The sequence below is a fragment of the Canis lupus genome, chromosome 7 (genome assembly GCF_003254725.2).
Source record: "Canis lupus dingo isolate Sandy chromosome 7, ASM325472v2, whole genome shotgun sequence".
Taxonomy (NCBI): Eukaryota; Metazoa; Chordata; class Mammalia; order Carnivora; family Canidae; genus Canis; species Canis lupus.
Genome location: NC_064249.1, coordinates 9033736 through 9058084, shown reverse-complemented (window position 1 = coordinate 9058084; position 24349 = coordinate 9033736). Strand labels below are relative to the sequence as shown.

The 24349-nt window shown below is 42.2% G+C and overlaps 1 protein-coding gene across 2 annotated transcripts in view; it reads left to right on the top strand.

The window, feature by feature from the left end:
- KCNH1 (potassium voltage-gated channel subfamily H member 1) overlaps positions 1-24349 on the top strand; it is a 372021-nt gene that overhangs the window by 238884 nt on the left and 108788 nt on the right. For both annotated transcript variants that reach the window (XM_025429838.3, XM_049112076.1), the window contains exon 8: positions 20732-20931. In XM_025429838.3, coding sequence (XP_025285623.3) covers positions 20732-20931 — 200 coding nt within the window. The remainder of the gene's footprint in view (positions 1-20731; positions 20932-24349) is intronic.

The window sequence follows — 24349 nt, the reverse complement described above, 5'->3', positions numbered from 1 at the left end:
GAGATGTTCTTTCCATTGTCTGGAACACCTTCCCACATGCTTCCTTCTATCCTGAGTGTTGCCTCTCCAGAAGCATTTCCTAGGGATGGTTTCTTCTGCTTACCTCAAGGCTGATCATATTTTTATATGCACCATTCTTACAGTCCCTGGTAGCTACCCCCAAGGCAACTATTGAGTGGTATTGGTATGGTAAAACTGAATCAGAAATCTGAAGGAATTTACCAGTTGGTCCTTTTCTATTAGCAACAATACTGTCAACAGAATAGAATATAATAATTTCTGGTTGCTATTTTTTGGACAGATTTATCAAGATATGTACATATCTTATCAAACAGCTAAATACAAGTTGAATGTTGGGTTTTTTCCCTCCCTAAGCTCAACACATCCACCACTGCTTAGCTTAATTTTTCTTTTGCTTTCTTCCCCCTGGGTAACCTTGACTGTCTTGCAGGCCCAGTGATTCAGGGCTGGAAGCCCAGGGCCCTTGACTTGTCCAAAGTGTCATGGCAGACACTCAAGGCTTGGCTGCTCAAAGCCCTGGTGAAGGTTCTGTTCCTTCCTCCTGACATTTGGCCAGCCACCCTTAGCCATCTCTCTTCATGAAAAATATTGACCTTGCTAATTTCAAGGCCTAAAATTACCTTTTTCTCTCCATACTATTCCTTAATCTTTCCTCTTTCAAGTGAGAAAAGAGGGGAAAAAAGTAAAGGCTGCAATTTTTTTCTAGTTTCTGTAAAATCTGAACCTAGCCTATGATTATTTCTTCTTAACTAGCAGAAAGTTCAAAAGTTACTAGTTTCTTCAATTAACTACACCCCCTCTTTTATTTTTTTTTAAATCATCAGTACCCAGTTAGCGTTAAGTGCTTCTTGGCTAAGCCTGTTCTTTTATAATCTGTTTCATAAAGGCATCATATTCTTTTCCTTAAACATTTTTAGAATAGTTGAACATAACCAGACTTTTTCAAAACAAGGCATCCAGTGGTTACTCACAGATAATTTAGAGGCTCACAGAAGTGGATGAGATAATGGTGCCTGTAAGAATCATGGGGAGTTTTAAAAAAAATCTACTTGCTCACCCTCTTCTCACCTCAGTTCACCCCTGACTATAACTAAACCTAGGAAAATATAATCTTAAAAAAGCTGTTTTGATGATTCTGCTATGCCCCCCGATTGACAAACATGGTCATGATGGTTCCAGGTAGGCAGGACTCATCTGAGGATTGTTGATTTTGCACATGAGTTACACTGGGGAGCAGAAGGGGGGTAGTTAGATGTGATGGTTCCTGAAGGCTTCTGAAAGAGTTAGGTTTTGTTTTGAGTTGGATGTTGAATAATAATAACATAGCAACATGTGTTGAGCAAGTACTACGTGGAGCATTTCATATATTTCATCATGTTTAGTCCTCACCAAGGATGGTATTATTCTCTATTTGTGCAGATGGAGAAAATGGAGTTCAGAGAGATCAAGTGCTTTGCTCAAAGTCACACAGCAAGTAAGTAGCAGAGCTAGTATTTAACTCTTCAGTCAGTGTGACTGCAGAGCTCTGACTGCTATGATGTGTCAGAGTTAGGGTGGGGAAGCAACAGAGGCTCATGGTACAGGTTATAGCAGGAAAATTATTTCTACCTCATCAAAATCTTTGCAGGAGACAGATATCTGGGCTTATAAGAAGTCCTCAGAGTCAATTATGGACATCACCATTAGGCTGAAAATTGTCTTTCTGTCTCTAAGGAGATGAGAAAGGCTAAGTTTTTATCATCTTGAATAGACCTGGTGTATTATCATCCACTTCAATTTTTCTATCCAATTCCACAATCATAATTCATAATCATAGTCATTTCTTGGAGATCAGAGGGACTTTAGATTCCCTGCAGCCCTGTTTCTTGTCTGACTTCCTCCTTTGGTTGGTTTATTTATTCAAGGGGCCAAGTCAAGCCAAGCTGAGCTGCCCCGACCCGCCCCCCAGCATCTCAGTGCAGTGTGGCTGGTGGCTGGGAGGGGTGTGGTAGTGAGACCAGCGCTGTGCTCCCATGCCCTTCCTTGGGCCCCCCCGGGGAGTCACTTGGGTCCCGGGGGGCTCCAGTGCCCGACCGTCTGGGGGCCCTCCCCGCACAGGCCCGGATGCCTGTCATCTCTCTGCCTCTATGTGGAAAGTGAAGTTTGAAGAGTGAGGAAGAGACACCGTGGACTTGAAGAGAAGGCTCCCCTTGGAGCTGAGGAACCAGACCCCGCAGGTGTTGGAAAACTTGTCTCGGACAACTGCAGATCAGATGACGGGAAAATTGTGGGCTGAGCACTGACTTTGTGAGTGTAGAGTTGCTCAGTTCCATAAATGCAGGCTTGATTTCAGTTTCAAATCTCTCCTAGATACCTAAATTGAAAAAGCTTGAGCTGGATGTCAGTAGCGTCTTTAGAGGTCTGGACAGGTTAGCAGAAAGCCTTTCAAATTTCACACATCTGAACTTCAGTGCAATCTACCGCAAAATATCAGCACCTTGGAACCTCTGAAAAAGTGGGAATGTCTGAAAAGCCTGAATCTGTTTCTAACCGTGGGGTTACTAGTCTGAATAGCTAGGGAGAGAGCATCTTCCCCAGCTTGACCTACCTGGATGGCTAGGACAGAGAGGATCCAGAAGTCCAGGTAGATGGTGTGCATGAAGAAGAGCCAGCTGTAGGAGAAGATGAGGAGGATGAGGATGGTGAGGAGGAGGAGGAGTTTGATAACCAAGAAGATGAAGAGGAAGAAGAAGTGTAAATGGGGGAGGGGTAGGATAAAATTGAAGTCAGTGAGGAGGAAGAATTTGGACCTGATGGGCAAGGTGATGAAGATTAAGGGGATGAGGAGGAAGAAAGGGGGAAGGTAAAAGAGGAAAAGAGAAACTGATGAAGATGATAATTAAGACCAAAATAACCTGCAAAGAAAGAACTGTTTAGTATTGGTTGGACTGCTCATCGGTAGCAGTTTAGATAATAATAGTAATAAAGGTTATCTGTGATACCAACCACAGGACACCACCCACCCAAAGAGCCAAAGAATAGTTCCTGTTACATTCTTTCACCATTTGGTCCCTCTTCAAAATCCACCATCAACTTGGGAACTTCACCCCAACAAAATTGTAAGTGCTGTTAGGTTCTGGAGGCTTGCTGTAGCATGGGTGGTTGGTGAGTGAGTGGTTGGCGCGTCAACCGCCAGTGGCTACTAGTCACATCAAGACTATAATAGCATTTTTACTTTCCGTACAACAACGGAGGCTTGTAAATAAAATCTTAACATAAAAAAAATTTCCCACAGCAAAGAATGAGCCGGTCCAAAGTATCAATGGTGTGGAGGCTGAGAAACCCTCCATAAATGTTTCAGGCAGGGGACTGGGGTTGAATCTAGCTCCATGCTTACTAGGTGTGACCTTAGCCAAGTTACTTAACCTCTCTGTGGCCTGTCTGCAAATAAGGCTAGTGACAGTCCCTTCCTCATAGGGCTCTTAAGAGATTTCAGTGAGCCAGTGGTGTATCTGCAGCACCGGAGCAGTATCTGGTATACAGTAGACATGTGTTTAAGAGAGGCGCCTGGTGCCATGGTGGAGTGGGCTCCCAAGCCAGCCTGCCTGCGTGTGAATCCTCCATCTGTCATTTCCCAGCTGCGTGACTTTGGGCAAATCACTTAGACATTCTGGACTCAGCTTTCATCTATAAAATGAAGATACTAGTAGTAGTAGCTACCAGGACATAAATCATGTATGCAAAATGATTGGAATAGTGATTTGTACATCATAAAAAGCATATAAATTTCAGTTGTGATTATTACTGTTATTACTCCTTTTTGAAACAAATATTTGGGTCTCTTTGCACAAAGAGGTGAAGTCACTTGGCTTACAGCTATGAGACAGCAGAGCCAGAATGAGGACCACTGACTCATGAAAGAACGAAAGATATGTCCAAGATGAGAGTTTCTGTTCTCTCCACTCCTCGGCATGCCGTGGAGTAGGAAGCTGGTTGGGTCATGGTCACTTGAGACAGTGTGGACAGAGGTGCTGGGATCTACAATGTCACTTAGCAACCAAATAATTCCAGGACTGCCTTTGAGAAACTAAGAGACTGCTGGTCATTCAAGTAGGAAAATCAGCAGATTCTGAAGTGCCAAGATCAGAGTTGTCAACAATGGATAAAGTGATTTTAATTTCTTTCTCTTACTATTATTGGAAGAGGTATTTCTTTGAGACGTTTCATGCATTGTGCTGTTCCAATTTAATTCACCATGGTGATAGTAATGTCTTTTGAAAAAAAAAAACACTTTTTTTCTTTTTTGTCGTTGTTTAGAGAGGGAGAAGAAAAATTTGAACTTTCTGAGAGCTCATAACTTTAGGAGTAGACATAACTACTATTGGAAAATGAGCTCCCTTCAGGTTAACATGCCTGTTTAAATGGCTTTAAAAATTATGTATTATTTTAAATGGCTTTGCTAATTAGATTCTCTTTGATGACTCATATTGGCCAGATATAAACTTAGGGCTCTCATTATGAAGTCAAGCAAGACCTGGGTTTGAAAACCTGCAAGCCACTCTATCTTTTTAGCCAGGTGTACTGTAACTAAGTGGTTGTCTCTTTGCAATCAGGAACTCAGCAAGCACAAAATAAGTAAAAGTAGCAAATTATTTGGAGACCTTTCCAACCTGTGTCTGACCTTCTTGATTCATTTGCAGAAGTAATTGCCTGTGGAAATTGCTGTGCTTTTATCTGTGGTGCTATTAAAACACTGGTTGAAATGAGATGGCACAGACTGCATGGTTAATGGGTTACTGTGGAGTGGGAGCTGTTGTTTTATTCGACAGATGAGAAATAGCTGAAAATAACCTTCTGTCTCCCCTGTAAGAATTTTGCTTGTTAAGTGACATTCACCAACACAGCAGAGTTTCAGCGTGGTTATAGGAATTTGTGCTATTCTTAGCAAGATATTAAGTGAGAGTTTTCAGGCTTTTTTTGTTATAAAGTACAGAATGTATGAGTGTTTTAAATTCCCTGATTTCAGGGACACTTTCTGTGCTCAGAAGAAAACTGTCCAGCTTGAGGAGGAATGAGGACATAGTCTTGGTAGGACACTGAGAAGAGAGTATAGTCATTTGTATTCCCTGCATGCAGGTACCACTGACCTGTGGGATCATTCCCTCATTCTCTCCTGGCTTCACTGTCGTTATTCTGTCTAGAGGGGTAAGGCTAGCTGCCTTCTTGGCCTCATCCTGCTTCCTCAATATGGCCCAGTATTTTTTCCCCTTAGACCATTCTCCTCCTTTAAAGTAGAGCATTATACTGACAATTTATTAGAGAAATAGTGGGGATCCCTGGGGTATAAAGCAGTGTGTCTCAAACATGAAGATGCCGCAAAAAATCACTTGCAGGGTTTGAAGAGCTACAAATTCCTGGGTCTCACCTCTGGAGATTTGGATTCAGTAGATTTGGAGTGGGCATGAGAATTTGCATTTCTGACTGCCCAAGCAAGTGATTGATCCTGGTTTGAGACCACTTCATGAAGCCTTTGTGTGATGTTATGATTTATAGGGCTAAATACATATTTGCTTTTCCTCCCTGTTTCTGGCACAGAGCTCCTAAAACCCTTGGAATTTCCTCTGCTGACAGCAATAAAAGTGTCTCTTGTTGTATTAATGAGGTGACTTTTGGAGGCGCCTAAGGATCTGGGCTGGTTGCCAGGAAAGCCAATCAAATGATTAGAGGGTTGGAACTTTCAACCCCCACCCCATTTCTGCTCCCCCACTAACCTCCTGGGAGGGAAGAGGGGATGAATATGGACTTTATTCACCAATAGCCAATGATTTAATCAATCATGCCTATGTAATGAATCCTCCATAAGAAACCAAGGGAAGAGGATTTGAAGAGCTTCAGGTTGGTGAACCAGAACGCTTCCAAGTGCCATGCCAGGCCCCAAACTCCAGGAAGACAGACACTCCTTTGTTCAGGGCCTGCCCTGTGTATCTCTTCATCAGGCTATTGGCTCCTTTCCTTTAATATCTTTTGTAATAAACCATTAATCTAGTGAGTACACAGGTTTCCCAAGTTCAGTGAGCTGCTCTAGCGAATTAATCGAACCTATGGAGGAGTTCATGGGAACTATTGTCAGAAGTACAAGTAGCAATCTGGACTTGCAAATGGCATCTTAAGTGGAGGCAGTCTTTGGGGCTGAGCCCTTAATCTGTGGAATCTGATGCTGCCTCTGGCAGATAGCCTCAGAATGGAGTTGAATTGTAGGACACCCAGCTGGTGTCAGAGAAGTGGTTGTGGGGCGTAGAAAAAGCCCACCCACATTGTAAACCTTGTACCATTAAACCTGAGGGAACTCACCTCTCTGGGACAGTCTCTTCCAGTAGTCAGCCAACAGCACTTTCTGAGCACGCCCTGATGCAGAAGAAGAAAGATATCCCTGGAATGATCACCATAACTCCTGCACTCCAGAAAGTCTTATGTTTAAAGAAAAGCACAAGCCTACATATCACAGTAGAACTGAGGGAACCTGAGTCTCGGGGTGATGAATGGAGGGATATTAACATTGAGTGGGTCAAGAAAGAAAACTCAGATTTTTTTTGGATCCACCCCATGCCAGCACCGTGGCGGATATTTATCCTGTGAATTCGGTGAATCTTCACAGAAATCCCGACATGGGCAGATTATGCTCTCTCTTTCATAAATGAGGAAACTGAGGCTCTTAGGACATAAATTTGTGGTGTAGGGGCCAAGGGCAGGATGCCCCAAGATGAGCCACTTTGTCATGAAGATTATTTTGACCTGAGGGCAATCAACCCCCTGTGGGTTGAAGAGAAACTTTTGTCCTTCTATTAACCACATAGAAGAATCTAAATTGGTTATTAGCAGAGATAAATTTGACCTGAGAGACCCATCTGTATGGCAGGACAAACCTCTAATTACCAAGTACCTGCTCTTCTTATAGCCTTGTGAAGTGATTCCTTTCTTCTGAAGTCCCAGACCCCTAACCCCTTCTCCTTAGTTCAGGGTGACATGTAGACATCATTTTGCCTGACTGCCTTTGGAATTGTCATGTCTGGGTGGATTCCCTGTATGAATGCTATTACTTTTTATTTTCTCTTGTTAATCTGTCTCATGTCAATTTGATTCTTAGTCCAGCTAGAAGGACCCTTGAAGGGGAAAGAAATCCTTGCTCCCCGACAGTGGCAGGGCCAATAGCGTTCTTTCTTTTCAGACACCAAGTAATTTTCACTACACCATGTTGCTTCCCACCATAGCACCTAACACGCCTGAGTATTCAGTTAATGTTTGTTGAATTAAGACATCAGATGATTTAGTGAAGGAATGTTTCCAGGAAATGATGACTCTGGAGATGGTCCTTAACCATCTTGCTATTAATTATCATATTTATCGGGCATTTATTATATACCAGGTGCTGTGGTAAGCAGTTTGCATACATGATCCCACTTATTAAAAAATAAACTATAGGTAACTATTCTATATAAAGATATTTAGAGAGGAAGAACGATTTTCCTGGGGTTGGTAGTGAAACCAGGTTTCCAAATTGTAACTTTTTGTCTCCAAAGTACATAGTTCTCCTAGGCTGAGTTGATCTGCTAACATGGCACTACTTTTTTTTTATCTCCCCCCTTGTTACTACTCATTTCTTCCCAGACAGTGAGATAGACCCATAGCTATGGATTTCAAGAAATAAGATTTTAAAAGTTAGTTGCCAGTTACTATGCCAATATAAACATTATCCTCACACCCACTCATCATCACATTAGGATAAGCATGCGCAATAACAGCAGCAAAGACCAAAAATACTACATTAACAAAATGAGATGTGTTGCTGTCATGTGGGCCAATTTGACATGGAATGAGGACTTAAATTGGGTTCTCAGGCCCTCCTCCCTGTCCCTGCTTCCTTCCTGCATGCTTCCATGTATCCTTCAGTCCTTCCTAATCAATGAATAGCTTCATTCTGAATCACCACATAGTATTTCAACTATTGTGTCAAAGTTCTTTTTTTTAAGTAAATATTATTGACTTATTCATAAGAGACACAGAAAGAAAGACAGAGACACAGGCAGAGGGAGAAGCAGGGTCCCCATGGGGAGCCTGATGTGAAACTCGATCCCAGGACCCCAGGATCACAACCTGAGCTGAAGGCAGACACTCAACCACTGAGCCACGCAGGTGCCCCCGATGTGTCAAAGTTCTTAACATGTATGGATTTGAGAAGCTCCTTTGCAGTCCTCTGTTTTTGCAGGATGAGCTTGGTGTGAAACCTCTCTCTGGATTCCAGTGTTTTCCCTGTTATGATAAATTTTAAGTCTGTCTGTACAAGTAAAAGATAATAGTTCCCATTCAGGCTAGTGTTCCAGGCTACTGTCTTAGCAAATTGCCCTCTGATGTGTGTGTTCTGACACTGGACTTGCGGACTAGCTGCAAGAGACGGTAACATCGAAGGTCTCTTTGTTCCAATTCAGTACTCTGGGTACTTTCACAGTGTCTCATTCTCCCAACATCCCAGGGAAGTGAGCAGGTGATATTTCTTTTGTTAGACTGACGGAAATGAAGGGAATAAACAGCAAAATAATTTGCATCTGGCCACACAGCTCTAAGTGGCTGAGCTGGAATTTGAACCCAAGAAGGTGTAAGTCAGAAGACACCATCTTCCTGTCCTTATCAGATAATATTGTGAGTGCAGAAGTCACTGGGTTCACCTCTTTAGGATTTGCTGGGCTGTGCTTAACCGAGAAAGCAGAAGATTCCATTTCTGAGCTCCTTCTCTGGCTATTTAGATTCTACTTGCTGTATCTCATTAATGTCTTGGAAGTGAAAGGATGTCTCTGGACTGCTTTGAGCTCTCAGTGCCAATGTTGTGTGTGTTAATGACTTTTACCCCCAACCCACCAGTGCAGCTACATGACTTAATGAGCAGTTCATCCGAATCATATGGCTGGCTAATGGGGAATTGAGGATCATAAGACTGGCGATTTTCTTCTAAGGGAAACTCATCTAACAAGAGTCTTCTTTTTTTTTTCTTCAAAAAATGAAGAAATTAAATCTCATTAAAATAAGCAGCAGTAAGGCATAATCTTAATAGATATTGAATATGAGGCACTATCTGGTTCACAAGCAGGAATTGGAAAGGGTTTCTGTTTCCTTGGTTTTTCTTTTCGGCATCTGTGAGGTCTGGGGGTGACAGGATAGCTAGGGTGGGAGTAGAGTTGAAGCGGGGAACAGGGTGGAGAGAAGGAAGGGGGGAGGAGGGGAAAGGGGGGATATTATAGTCTATATCCCAGAAATGGGCTTTTCATAGAAAAGCAGCTCTCTCCTTTTGATCTGTATAAACCTACTCTAAAAAAAGAAATTGGTGAATAATGTAACATGCCTTGACCATGAAGAACTAATCAAAAGCAACATTTATGTCCATAGAGTTTGACAACATAATCTGAAATAAAACAAACGGTGGAAGAGGAGAGAGAACGATAGTGCCGTGCTTCTCACTGTTCCCAGCAGTAACAGTATTACCTGGGAATTTGTTAGAGATATATATTCTCTAGGGCCCACCCACCCTATGGAATCAGGAACTCTGGGGTCAAGTGTCCAGAACTGTGTCAGATGCCCTCCAGGTGATTCTGACACACACTGAAGCTTAGGAGGGGGTAATTTAGTGGAGTATGGCCTTGGGGTCAGAGAGACCCTGGGTTCTGGCCTCCCTGCATGCTGTTTCACTGATACTGAACTTCGTTTTCCTTTTCTGCCAAGTAGTGATGGTACCCACCCTTAGGTGGCTTTATTTTGTATGATTGCTACATTGCTCTGAGCTCTTGGCTTTAAAGATTTGAAAACTACTTTTCAGTTTTGTGGGGGGTCACCTTGGGCCACAGCCAGCAGTTCCTAATTGCCTTTGCAAACCATTAGTATGGCTGTCAGAAAACATGGTTGACTGAACACACACATTTACATCCGATCACTCCCAAAACACCATTAAAGCACAACAAAGGAAACGTCCTTTTAGCACATTAACACATTAGGACAAAGAGCACGAGAGAGGAGAGTAACAAAAATTGGAAAGCTAAAAAGCAGTGATTGACTTGGCAGACCAAAGAAAGCTGAATCCTAAGATGATAGAGGGGAAATCTAGACAATAATTTGATTTACAGCAGAATTTCCTGAAAGACCTAGGCATTAGTGGCAATAGTGTCATTAGCAGTGAGAATGAAGGGGGAGCTAAAAATAGGGCTGGTTGAAAGTTTAAGAAGCATTTAGATCCCTGTAGGGGCGCCTGGGTGGCTGTCAGTTAAGCATCTGACTCTTGATTTCAGCTCAGGTCATGATTTCAGGGTCATGGGATCGAGCCCCGCGTTGGGCTCTGCACTGGGCATGGAGTCTGCTTAAGATTCTCTCTCTGCCTTTCCCTCTGCCCTCCCTCCACTCACTCACCCCTGCTTGCTTGTGCATGTGCTCTCTCGCTCGCTCTCTCAAAAAAAGAAGCAGCATTTAGACCCCCAAATATCCTTCTCCTTCTATGAAGCTGAGTCAGTGCCCCTCCCCCACTCACAGAAGCCATGTGTATTCTTGAGAGAGTCTCTAGGCTGGAAGAGACAAGGGACAGTGAAAGGAAGAGGTACCATATGACAGAAGAGCCTAAGGCAAAGTTTATATACTGAATGTTGAGACCTTCAACCTCCTTACTTGATTACTATGCTGCAAGCATTCTCCAGCCAGGAGACTGAGGACTTCTCTAGGAACTCAGCAAAATCCAAAAGGACAATCCTAAAGTTGATGACACCGTACATTCTTCAACACAAAGTCCAACCAGGTCCCCAACGACGACTTCTCCCCCACTCATACACACAAGGGTCCCACTCTTAATTATGAGCAGGCACCTAAGGATTACCATATGTTTGTAATCTGAAAGGCAGGCAAACACAAATAAATGAGGAAACAAAGACCAAGCAGGGATAAGAAAACTTAAAAATATATCTATTATTAATATCTTCAGAAGACAAAAGATATTAACATCAATGAAACAACAGAATGCTATTAAAAAGCAACATTTAGAGAATAAGAAATTGATGGGAATGCAAAGTATAACATCAAATGAAAATTAAATAAAAGGTAAAACAGGGCATCCAAGTGGCTCAGTTGGTTGAGCATCCAACTCTTGATTTCGGCTCAGGTCACTGTCTCAGGGTCATAAGATTGAGCCCCACATTGGGCTTCATGCTGGGCATGGAACCTGCTTAAGATTCTGTCTCTCTCTCTCTCCCTCTGCCCCCACCATACCCCCTCATGCAATCTCTCTCTCTCTCTCTCTTTTTCTCTCTCCCTCTCTCTAAAAAATAAGTAAAAGAAATAGGAGATAAAAATGGAAGAAATTTCCCATGAAGTGATAGGAAACTGGAGAGAAAAATAAGAATATTAGATTAGTCCAGGAGTTCAGCACCTGATTAACAGGAGATCTGGGAAAAAAAGAATAGAAAAATGAAGGGAAAGAAATTATCAAAGAACTCAATTAACTATGTAACTAAACTTATCGTGGTAATCATTTCTCAGTCTATACATATATCAAATCATTTTGTGATATACCTTAAACTAATACAATGTTCTATCTCTGTAAAACTGGATGAAACAAAAGGTGGAACCAAGAGAATTTTTTACCGATATGACTTTGAAAGCCTACCTTCACTTTTAAGGATTCTCTTTTCAAAATTACTGTGTTTTTACCTGATTTGTCTCTTGCATCAATACTTATTCCCTCAGTGTATTCATTCAACCCATGCTTTTTTAGTCTTTTTCTGTATTTGACATAAAAGGGGAAAAGAAAGATGTCAGAGATGTCAATGTGGCTATATCCATATCAATTCACCTTCTAGGACCAGCATGTCCCCATCATTGCCAAATGGAGTGGCCAGATGATAAGGGCTAGCAGAGGCTTGATGACCCTCTGCTGGGAATTAAGAGTACAGAAAAAAGCATAGGTGACAGAGTAGTGTCTTCTTTAAATTCTGTTTTAATGTATCACTTGGAATTTTGTATAGAACAAAGTCAGTTTGTATAAACCCATAAACTACCCACAGAGGGCAATGATTTTTAAATTATTACAAAAAGAAAGAAGACTCATTAGTCCTTATCTCTAAGCTTTGATACATCTATAGAAATAGCTCTTTTTACTTAAAATCTTTTTTTAAAGATTAAAAAAAAATTATTCATTTGAAAAAGAGAGACATAGAGAATGCCAGTGAGAGGACGAGCAGGAGAGGGAGAAGCAGGCTCCCTGATGAGCAGGGAGCCCAATGTGGGGCTGGAACTCAGGACCCTGAGATCCACAAACTGAGCCGAAAGCAGACACTTAACTAACTGAGCCACCCAGGTGCCCCTCCCCGACCTTTAAAAACTTTTTTAGCCTTCTTGAGTTTAGGAGTAAATTATGTTCTACATTAGAAGTTGAGGTGCATTTTTCAACAGGAGTAATTTTGTAAATAATGACCAACTTCCTAAAGAAGCCCACAAGTCTGTTTGACCCACTAATTATTAAAAGTGCAAGGGTGAGGTCCTAATAGTTTTGTAGAAGCCAGTCACCCAGAATGCTTGAGAGGCCCTGCTAACACAGGGACGGGGTCTTCCTGTCTTTACTCCCCTTTGTTAGCAGGCAGATAAGATGCCCATCCCAATTCCAGAAGATGCCCCAAAGAGACAGAGATGAGAGATGGGGCAGTGGTATGGCCACTGGCTCTAGACTAGGGTGCTAAGGCAATCAGGACCTAGAGAGCAGGGTAAGCATAAACAAAGAATAAGCCAAGGGCTTCGGAGCTGTGACCTGCTAAACACACTTCTTATTTCCAGACTCACTCCTGCAATGTCTCTTTTCTGTTCCACCCAAGATCCTTGAGGTTGAGCTACCTTCTTACTTCCTTTTCCACTGCCCTTACTTTGTTGTTTCTCACTAGGGTTTCCTTCCATCTTGGGTTCATAAAATAGAACAGTCTCTCAATTTTCCTTCTCCCTTTTTTGAGAAACTGTGAGGAATTTTATTTTAAGTGATTTTTAAAAAGCTGACGAGAAATAAAGTGTCCTTATTATGCTTATCCTTCCATCACCTCATCCACCACTGTCACCACTCTGCATGTTTACTTTCTTTACTCTTCCCTCCCCTTCCCTGCCCTCTCCCCTCCCCACCCTTCCCCTCCCACCTCTCCTCTCCTTCCTTCTCCCCTCTTCTTTTATTTTCACTTTGATCTGCTGGAGGCAAGTTTAAAAAAAAAGAGAAAGAAGAAAAGAAAGAGAAGAAAAGAAAAGAAAAGAAAAGAAAAGAAAAGAAAAGAAAGAAAAGAAAGAAAAGAAAAGAAAAGAAAAGAAAAGAAAAGAAAAGAAAAGAAAAGAAAAGAGTTTCCAGGTTGAAAGGACCTACTAAAAGCCTAGCACAATGAATGAGAACTGAGGCACAGCAAAAGGCGCACTGTCATGAATTTTCAGAACATGTGGAAAAAGTTTCTCCAGAGGAAAAAACAGGTTCAGTCTGTAGGGTGAAGGATCTTGAATGCTTTTGTCTTCTCAACACAGGGAAGCCAGTGGAGAAATGCTTCTATTGAGGAAAGAGAGAAATGATTTCACATCTAGAATTCAACGCCCAGCTTAGCTATTAATTGAGTGTAAGAGTAAACATTAGGTCTCAAAGTTTTGCTCCCATATACCCTCTCAGAAAACTATAAAAGCATGTCTTTACCAACATACACTGGTAAACCAAGAGGGTGAAAGACATGGGATACAGGAATCAGGGGATCTGACCCAAATAAGTGAAGCTACTTCCCAGGACGCTGGGGCAGAGGCACCCACATAGCTGGTATCATAATGGTTCAGAAACATCTAGGAGAAATTTCTTTTTTCTCTTTTTTTCTCTTGTTTCCTCTCTCTCTCTCTTTTCTTTTCTTTTTTTTCTTTCTTCTTTCTTTCCTTCTTTCCGTAGAAACTCACACCCTGAGATCAAGACCTGAGCTGAGATCAAGAATTGGATGCTTGAAGACATGAAGAGACATGTCTCCAAAGAAAGACATACGCATGGCCAACAGACACATAAAAAATGCTCAACATCACTCAACATTAAGGATATACAAATCAAAACCACAATGAGATACCTCACACCAATCAGAATGGCTAGAATTAACAAGTCAGGAAAGGACAGATGTTAGTAAGGATGCAGAGAAAGGGGAACCCTCCTACACTGTTGGTGGGAATGCAAGCTGGTGCAGCCATTCTGGAAAATAGTATAGAGATTCCTCAAAAAGTTGAAAATAGAGCTACGCTACAACCCAGCAATTGCACTACTGGGTGTTTATCCCAAAGATACAAGAGTAGTGATCTGAAGGGGCACTTGCACCTCAATGTTTGTAGCAGCAATATCCACAATAGCCAAACTATGGAAAAGGTCTAAGATATCCACCGACAGATGAATGGATAAAGAAGATGGTACACACACACACACACACACACACACACTGGAATACAACTCAGCCATCAAAAATGAAATCTTGCCATTTGCAACAATGTGTATAGAACTAGAGGGTATTATGCTAAGCAAAATAAGTTAATCAGAGAAAGACAATTATCAGGTGATCTCATATGAATATATGTGGAATTTAAGAAACAAAACAGGATCATAGGGGGAAAGAGGGAAAAATAAAACAAGATAAAATCAGAGAAGGACAAACCATAAGAGGCTCCTTTTTTTTTTTTTAAAGATTTTATTTATTTATTCATGAGAAACACAGAAAGAGGAGAGGCAGAGACACAGGCAGAGGGAGAAGCAGGCTCCATGCAGGGAGCCCGACATGGGACTCGATCCCGGGTCTCCAGGATCATGCCTTGGGCCGAAGGCAGGTGCCAAACCACTGAGCCACCCAGGGATCCCCACCATAAGAGACTTTTAATCATAGGAAACAGACAGAGGGTCGCTGGAGGAGAGAAGGTGGCGGGATGGGGTAACAGGATGATGGGCATTAAAGAGGGTATGTGATGTAATGAGTACTGGGTATTAAATAAGACTGATGAATCACTGAACTCTGCCTCTGAAACTAATAATACACTATATATTAATTGATTGAATTTAAATTTAAAAAGGAGAAAAGGAAGAAAAGAAAGAAAAAAAAGAAAAGAAAAGAAAAGAAAAGAAAAGAAAAGAAAAGAAAAAGGGACCTGAGTATCCTGTGTGTTTTAGCTGTGAATATTTCTCACCCAGTTACAATAATATCTGCACAGATAATTATCTAACCAAGATGATGCTATAACCATGTCGGAGGATGGGGCAAGGGGAAGAGGAGAAGGAAACAAGTATGAGATTGGAGAGGAGGAAGGGAGCTAAATTCTCAGAGGCCAGCAGATAATTCCTAAACCTGAAATATCAGGATATGGTGATTTGAGAATGACATTCAACTAGGAAGATCAACAGCAAACCAAATTAGCTAATACAATGGAAAATGGGTGCTTCTGCAGAGGGGAACTGGGGGAAAAGAAAGAAGATCTAGGGGAGTAAAGACCAAAAAAAGCTTTGGCTATTTAATTCTTCATGTGTATGTGTAGACAAATAAATGTGAAAATTTATTTGTTTTTTATTTTTATTTATTTATTTTTAAATGACAATTTAAAAAGGGAAACAAAAGCTTTTGCTCCCCTTCCCCTAAATTCCATACGTCAACTTTTAATTAAGGGCCAGAGAATATACCATGATTATTTTTCTTTGAGTGGGGCCCAGGGCCCTTGCTATGATACAGTGTTAACTCTAAACTGCTCACAGAGAGAAAGACCAGCCCTCACCCAAATCAGCATCTTGCCTTGGGATTGAGAAAGGTCTTTCCCAGTGTGGGGGGACCTAACTAACTCGCATTTAGGGTCGTCCAGGGCATCCTCTGCACTGTGAGGCTCTTATGCAGGGAACATACCAATCTCCCTCTCTTTCTCCCCATGTCATACTCAAATATCTGTGCAAGTGGCAGCTGGACTTATGTGCAATCTCTCCCAGTTAGGTTGTGAGTATGTAAGGCATAATGCTTTATATAGAGATATCAATAGATAAAATGTATGCATGAAAAATGTATAATCTCACTTCATATAAAATTAGAGAAAGAGCATTGAGAGAATTACCCATTTTTAATAGTAATAATGTTTCTAATAGTAATAGTAATTAAATAAGGCCCTTGTGAGGACTTTTAACCTTCTAGAATGTCTCAGAAGCAGACTGGCATGAGAGCAGCCCTGGGCTGTAAATGATAGATGTGGCATCGTCGCCTTAATTGTCTGACCAGCACACCAGTGCTTCAGATCTGCACCTAGTTCTCAAATCATGGACAAGAGAGCTATTCTTACTGTATTGATTTGGTGTAACTATATTTTTAAGCTCAAAATTAAATTAATTTTCTGGCAGCCATCCGAGAAAGGCACCTCTTACTCTTCATGCATGACCTCTGGTTCATTATGGCCCAGGAAACAGAGCTGAGCCAAGCCTGCCCTACAGGCTTATTGAGTTAGAGTCAGACTCACTGGGAACAAGGGAGCCAGCCCAGGCCCTGGGAGGCTGGTCCCGAGTACACTTGGTGATGTAGGAGGCAGGAAGCAGGAGATTGGACCTCTTTGTGTATGAGGTTATTTATGAGCTGGTAAGGGCTCTGTCTGCATTATTCAGGCTTTGGCTACTTTTGCTTTTATCTGGTTTCTTTTGTTCAGATTGATACCACTCGTGCTACCTTTCTAGAGTTGGCTGCACTCTTTCCAGTCCTCATTTCTAATTCTTCTCAGGTGGAATTTTGGGCTCAGTGACTTGGGCAGCTATATCCAGCCCTGGGGGACTGAAGATTTCCTTTCCTTAGGGGAAAGGAGAGAAAATGAGGGGGAAATATCAGAGAGGGAGACCGAACATGAGAGACTCCTAACAGTGGGAAATGAATAAGGGGTAGTGGAAAGGGAGGTGGGCAGGGGATAGGGTGACTGGGTGATGGGCACTGAGGGGGGTACTTGATGGGATGAGCACTGGGTGTTATGCTATATGTTGGCAAATCGAACTCCAATAAAAAAATATACAAAAAAAGGAAAAAGATTTCCTTTCCTTACGTCTAGATCCATGTCTGTCTGTCTTATTTTTCCCTCTCTTAGTCTTCAGCTAAGCCTGAGTAAGATCATTTGAGAGAATTATTGTGGCCTCTCCATATAATGGGACAGTATTCATCAATAAAATGGAATGAACCATTGATACATGCAACAACATGGATGCATCTCAAGGGCATTTTGCTAAGTGTAAAAGGCCAATCTCAAAAGGTCACATACTGCATGATACCATTTATATAATGTTTTTGAAATGGCATAATTATAAGAAAAGGAGAAGAAATTAGTGGTTCCCTGGGGGAATGTGCATATAAAGAGAGATTTCTGCAGTGATGAGACAGTTTTATCTTATGAGTGTGAAGCTGATTTCATGAAACTACATGTGTGATAAAACGACACAGAGTTATATACATATTTTGTAGATGTTGTAAATCTTCTGGTTGTGACATTATGTTCTAATTGTATAAGATGTAACCAGTGAGGAAATAGGGCAAGGGGTATACAGTATCTATAATATTTTTACAGATTTTGTTAATTTATAATTATTTCAAAATGAAAGGTTTTTTCTTAAAAAAGGGAATGAACTATTCATAATGCACCAACATGGATGACTCTCAAAATAATTATGCTGAGTATAAGAAACTAGTCAATATTTGCACATGTGTCCTGGTGCATTCTTGTCCATGTATATCTGTTCTTTATAACACTCAAGATGATTAAAATCATTGTATTATAAACTGAAAAAAAAAGAAGCCAGTCAAAACAAAGTACAAAAGAAAAATATAGATGAATTGGACTACCTCAAAACCAAAAATGTTTACGTGTAAACAATGCCATCAAGAAAGTGAAAAGACAAAAAAAAAAAAAAAAAGTGAAAAGACAAAAAAAAAAAAAGAAGAAAGAAAAGAAAGAAAAGGAAAAGAAAGTGAGAAGACAATCCACGTGGCATGAGAAAGTATTTGCAAATCATATATCTGATAGAGGGTTTGTATCCAGAATATATAAAGAACACCTACAACTCAATAAAAGACAAACTCAACTGAGAAATAGGCAAGATTTAAATGGACATTTCTCCAAAGAATAGAGAAGAATGACCAATAAGCACATGAAAAGATGCTCAATGTCACTAGCCATCAGGGAAATGCACATTCAAACTAGGATAAGATAGCAGTTCTCACTCACTAGGACAGCAGTAATCAAAAAGACATGATAACAAGTGTTGACAGGGTGTTGGAGACATTTGGAGCTCTCATACACTGTTGTTGGGAATGGAACACGCTCCATCTGCTCCAGTTCCTCAAATTGTTCACCATAGTTACTGGATGACCGAGAAATTCCACTCCTAGTTATCTGCCCAAGAGAACTGAAAACATGTTCATGCAAAAACTTGTTCTTGAGTGTTCCTAACAGCATTACTCATAATAGCCAAGAAGCAAATAACCCAAATGCCCATGAACAGCTGAAGGGATAAATGAAATGTGGATTGTCAATATTGTTGAATATTTCTTCAACAATAAAGAGGAATGAAGTACCAAAATGTGCTGCAGCACGGATGAACCTTGAAAACATTGTGTTACAGAGAAGAGCCAGCTGTTGAAGTTTACGTATTGTATGATTTAATTTATATGTCCAGAGTAGGCAAATCTATAGAGATAGAAAGCAGATTACTGGTTGCCGAGAGCTAGGGGTGTAGGGGTAGGGTGGGGAATGCTAGTGGTTAAGGGGTTTCTTTGGGAGGAGTATGGAAATATTCTAACCCTAGACGTAGTGATGGCTGCTCGACTCTGGAAAATATAACAGAAGCCATTGGATTGGATACCATATGTGGATATATTTCATGGCATATGAATTATATCTAAGTAAAACGTTTAAAAAAGAGTATATACTGTATGATTACATTTATAGAACATTCTTGAAAATGCAAGCTAATCTATGGTGACAGAAAATATTAGCAATCACTTGGAAACGGGAAAGACTCTAAAGGGACATGATGAAACTTTTTGGAAAGTGGTAGAAGTGTTCACTGACTTGATTGGGATGGTTTTGTGAGTGTATACATATTTCAAAGCTTATCAGATTGTATATTTTAAGTGTGCAGTTTATTATATATCAACAATAATGCAGTTTAAAAAACTGAAGCAAAAACATGTGTGAACTTCACAAATAATATGCGTTTTATTTATTTATTTTTTTTAATAATAAATTTATTTTTTATTGGTGTTCAATTTGCCAACATACAGAATAACACCCAGTGCTCATCCCATCAAGTGCCCCCCTCAGTGCCCGCCACCCAGTCACCCTCCTCCCCTTCCACCACCCCTAGTTCGTTTCCCAGAGTTAGGAGGCTTCCATGTTCTGTCTCCCTTTCTGATATTTCCTACCCATTTCTTCTCCCTTCCCCTCTATTCCCTTTCACTATTATTTATATTCCCCAAATGAATGAGACCATATAATGTTTGTCCTTCTCCGACTGACTTACTTCACTCAGCATAATACCCTCCAGTTCCATCCACGTCGAAGCAAATGATGGGTATTTGTCATTTCTAATGGCTGAGTAATATTCCATTGTATTATTTATTAAAAATAACTTGACAAATATTTATTGGCCACTGGTATAGTGTTAGCTCCCAGGGACACCATGGCCAGGAAAAGATGGGTCCAGCCTTCAAGCAATTCATACAGGCACAAGCAAAGTAAGAAGCATATGGCTTGCAAAATGGTTTATATACCATTTCAAACCTGGGGAGTCATGGTCAGCTTCATGGGGAGACTTTCTGGAAGTGGTAGCACTGGAGCTCAGCCTTCAAGGGCGAAGAGGACTTAGAGGTAGAACATGGGGTTTTGTGATGATGTAATGGTCCTCCTTCCTGATGCTAATGTAGGGGAAGCAGTAGGAGCACAAAGTATGTACCTGTTATATCTCCAAGGTGACCTTGGAGATTTTATTTTTGCCCTATTACAATCGTGCTTTTCTCTTAGGAGCCCCATCACAGTGGAGTAGATTGTTGTATTTACATGTACCTTAACAATAAGTGAAGCAAAGTTATAAATAACATCCTTCATCGCTCTTGGCAGCCTTCTATTATTTAGTTACTTGTGATGAGGTATTCAGAGTTTGTCCTTCCACTCCGTTGTTTGCTGTGTGAGAGCCAGGCCTGAATGTCTCATTCCCCATCCTGTCCTCGGCAGGTAGCATAGTCCTTGGCACGTTAGCAGGGCTTGAAAAAGATAACTTGCTGATGGGCTACGAATTGGGTTGATACAGAACAACACATTTGACTTTGACAGGTAGCCTCAGGCATGGCTCAAACTTTGTGGCAAGAAGTGTAGAGTAGTCTCACTGTTCCTGCCCCCACTGTCTCTCTCTGCCTCTTAGCTCCATCCCCAGTCATGCCAGCAACCATCTATACTAGCCCTGCCTACCACATGTTTGTCCTAGTGGCCTCCTGTCAGGAGACTCTTTAATGGAGTCTAGTCCCAAAGGCTGCTGGGTGAGGTTCTTCTCAAGAGGTCAGGACAGTCTGTCCTGGAGAAGACAGCTCTAGCCATTGGCCTACTCTGGGCAAGTTGGGCATTTTGGGGCCCCAGTTGAAAGACCACTCACGTCTTGTCTCTTTTCCTCTTCTTGCCTCAGCTCTTCTGTATGCCACCATCTTTGGGAACGTGACGACCATTTTCCAACAGATGTATGCCAACACCAACCGGTACCATGAGATGCTCAACAGCGTTCGGGACTTCCTGAAGCTCTACCAGGTGCCAAAGGGCTTGAGTGAGCGAGTCATGGATTATATCGTGTCCACCTGGTCCATGTCCAGGGGCATCGACACAGAGAAGGTAAGGAGGATGACAAGCTCAGGTGAGCCCTGTGTGTCAGCTTTCTCAGACCCGAGGCTCTCCTGGGGCAGGGGTTCTCAAACCTGGCTGTGAATCAGAATTCATTTGGGTAGTTTCGGGTTCCCACGTCCTACCTCCAGAGGTTTTGATGGCTTCTAGATCAGCTTTGCTCAAGGACCAGCAATTAAGAGAACAGGAGCCATTATTTAAGAAACTCGAAAGAAAGTGTGTGTCTCCTAGAGCAGAGAGGCATTGGAAGCCTAGCTGTCTTGTGCAGAACTTCCTAGACTTGTACGATAAGGCTCAGGGCCATCCAGGGGGAGGTTATCATTGTGACTGATTTTCCTTCCGCCTCAGGCTCTGAGATGGCACAGCACTGCCAGTGATTTCGTCTTTCTTCAAATTTTTGATATTTTGTTCATTGCGGATTTTTTTGCATGAATTTTGACATTTTAAAATACAATATTAAACTGTAATTTATCTTGATTACTGAGTTTTTAACCCAAGGCTGTTGCCTCACTGTAGTCTCAGCTCTGATAAGAATCCCACAATTGGTGGTCTTTATTCCCATAGAGATTCCCAACCTCTATCCCAGAGGTATGGAATCTGGGTTTAGAGGAGGGGAAGGTGTGAGGAGAGATCTGCATTTGTAAGAAGTGCCCAGGTGATCCTATTCATCAGATAAGTCTGGTCAATACCCATAGAGGGCTTGTGTGTTAGTCATCTTGGGCTTGAGGAAAACCCCAGTTAGACATCTTTCTAAGGCTAAGGGTATGGGTTTCCCCATCTGCAAAATGGAAACAAAAATAAATCCCTATTGTTCTTTAAGAGTCGCATATAATGCATTTCAATAAAGTGAAGAAAATTTGCTGGCTGGGAAGAGTAGAGAAAAGGTACAGTGAACTTTCTGTTCTCTTAGGAATTATCTCCTGTGTATATTTCTATACGCAGACATGTAATCCTGGGTCCATTTTTCTCTGCTTCTCGGTGTTTTCAGCCACACTTCTCCTTTTACTGCCAATCTCGAAGTACTTGGGGAATTCTGATTCCTTTTGCTGTTAGAATAAGAAAAACAGAAAGATAACGTTGCTGCAGAAATATAACACATTCCAAGCCAAATTCAACCGACTTTGGATCAGCTATCCTTGCTCCTACCCTTGCATTAGAATAGTTAGTTGAGAGTTGACAGTTTAAAAGGAAAACTTGAACTCAATTTAATTGCTTCCACCTTAAAAGGAATGATAATTCGGTTTTGTTGAAGATCTGCCATAATCACAACAGTAATATAATAAGCTCACCACTGTAGCACCAGCTACCATGCCTTGAACGCGCTTAAAAACAAATATTTACTGCACTCTGCACGTGCCTGGCCCCACGTTCACGCCTTAGCTATGCTCTACAGCAACTCTGAGAGGGAGCCACCATTGTTTCTACCCAAGAGACTGAGGACACAGAGGCCTGATTAGATTTGTTAACTGCAAAAAAAAAAAAAAAAAGATTTGTTAACTGCCTCTGGTCATAGAGTTAAGAATGGCAAAGTCAGGATTTGAATCTGGTTTTGTCTGACTTGGAAGCTTATGCTTTTCCTACTATTACTGTTTTTTTGTCTTGTTTTGTTTTGTTTTTAAAACATGTACTGAAGGGAAGAAGGAGGAGAAGAGTCCAGATGGAGTTGCCCTCATTTCTCACTCGGGCAGGGTGTCATTTGGGTGGGTCCTAGTCCCAGGCTTTGCCAACCACCTGCCCTAACTGTGTCTGTTGCTTTTGCTTCATTCAGCGAGGCACGTAGGTTCTGTGGGTGCCTGGCAGCTGATGGAGCAGAAAGGAACTTTGATCTCTCAGCCCTGGGGCTCCTTTTCTGAGGGGCCAGGATGGCTTTGTGAATCTGGTTGTCTGGAAAGAAGCCATTCCCCACCCCAGTGCAGGGCTGGGCTGGGCAGCTGCCCATGAGAGACAGCATCGTCAGCGTTTGCCCTCTCTGCCCCTCCCTGCTGTCTCACTTTCCTGGGAGGCTTTGGGGTTCTGCCCCAGGTCCTGGCCTGGGTGGCAGAGGGAACACTGTGGTAACTCACTGCAGAGCCCAGTCTGGCCTGGGTGGCTCCTCTCCTAGCCCCTGCTCCTGGTGCGTGGTTCCATGCCTCTCCCTGGTTCCCCTACTCTCTATGTTGGATCAAAGTCATCAGTGATGACTATGGGAGCCTAGGGGTATGTGTGTGGGGGAGGAGGGAGGGTGACCATGAGCATGTCACCTGTCCCTCTGAGCCTCAGTTTCTATGTCTGTAACACATGGAAACTAGATGCCTTTTAATATTAAGGCCTACCTCTAAGGCCCCTTCACCTATGACCTGGACTTCAAAACTTCCCTCAACCTGAGCCACTGCTCTGCTGTGCCAACAACCTCAGAAAGGAGAGGCCACATGCACTGAGCACATGTGTGTGCCAGGGCTTTGCACACACCAGCTCATGGAATCCCCCGAAGAAGTCTTAAGTCAGATTTCAATGTTCAAAACTGAAGATTTGGGAAAAGAGGCTAAGTATGGCTTCAAGTTCACATGAATAGTAAGTGTTAATGTCAGGACTTGAATCCAAGTCTGCTTGGTCTTAAAGCCCATTCTCTCAACCATGTTCCATCCTGTCCAGCCTGGGGAGGTTCCATGAGCCTTCATGGTGACATTTCCCAGTGGCCTTGGGGCCTTCAGGAAGCAGCAGGGAGGGTCTCTCCTCAGGTCCAAAGAGAAGGGAAATTGCCCAGGAAGGGGTCTTCAGCTGAGAAGCATTCAGCTCCGAGGGAAGTAGTCAGGACCCCCTCACCCGCCCAGTATGGAACCAACAGAAGAATGACGGAAGTGCCTGAGGGCCATGGCAGTCCAGATTTCTCTACCCTCCTAGCCCCTGTCCCTGTTGCATGGTCCCATGCCTCTCCCTGGTTCCCCTACCCTCTATGTTGGATCAAAGTCGTCAGTGATGACTATGGGAGCCTAGGGGTATGTGTGTGGGGAAGGAGGGAGGGTGACCCTGAGCATGTCACCAGTCCTTCTGAGCCTCAGTTTCTATGTCTGTAATACATGGAAACTAGATGCCTTTTAATATTAAGGCCTAATATTAAGGCCATGGCAGTCCGGATTTCTCTACCCCTAGATTCCCTCTCCTCCTCCCCCATGCTTTCCAGTGGATTTGGAAACAGTGCCCACGAATAAAACATTGTCTCCGTGCCAAGGCCTCGTTCACTAGCAGCCTCTGCCAGCAAAGCTCAGCCCAGGGGAAAGCAAATATGTAAAGGTGAACTTACCTGGAGAATAAATCTTGGTTTTGAACTGTCGGGCACAGGTTTGACATGACATGTGAGTGTCCTCTACTCCCTGGTTGTTCTGCTTGGGGAGAAGAGGATCCAAATTAAATCTGCATTTCTGCAGGAGTC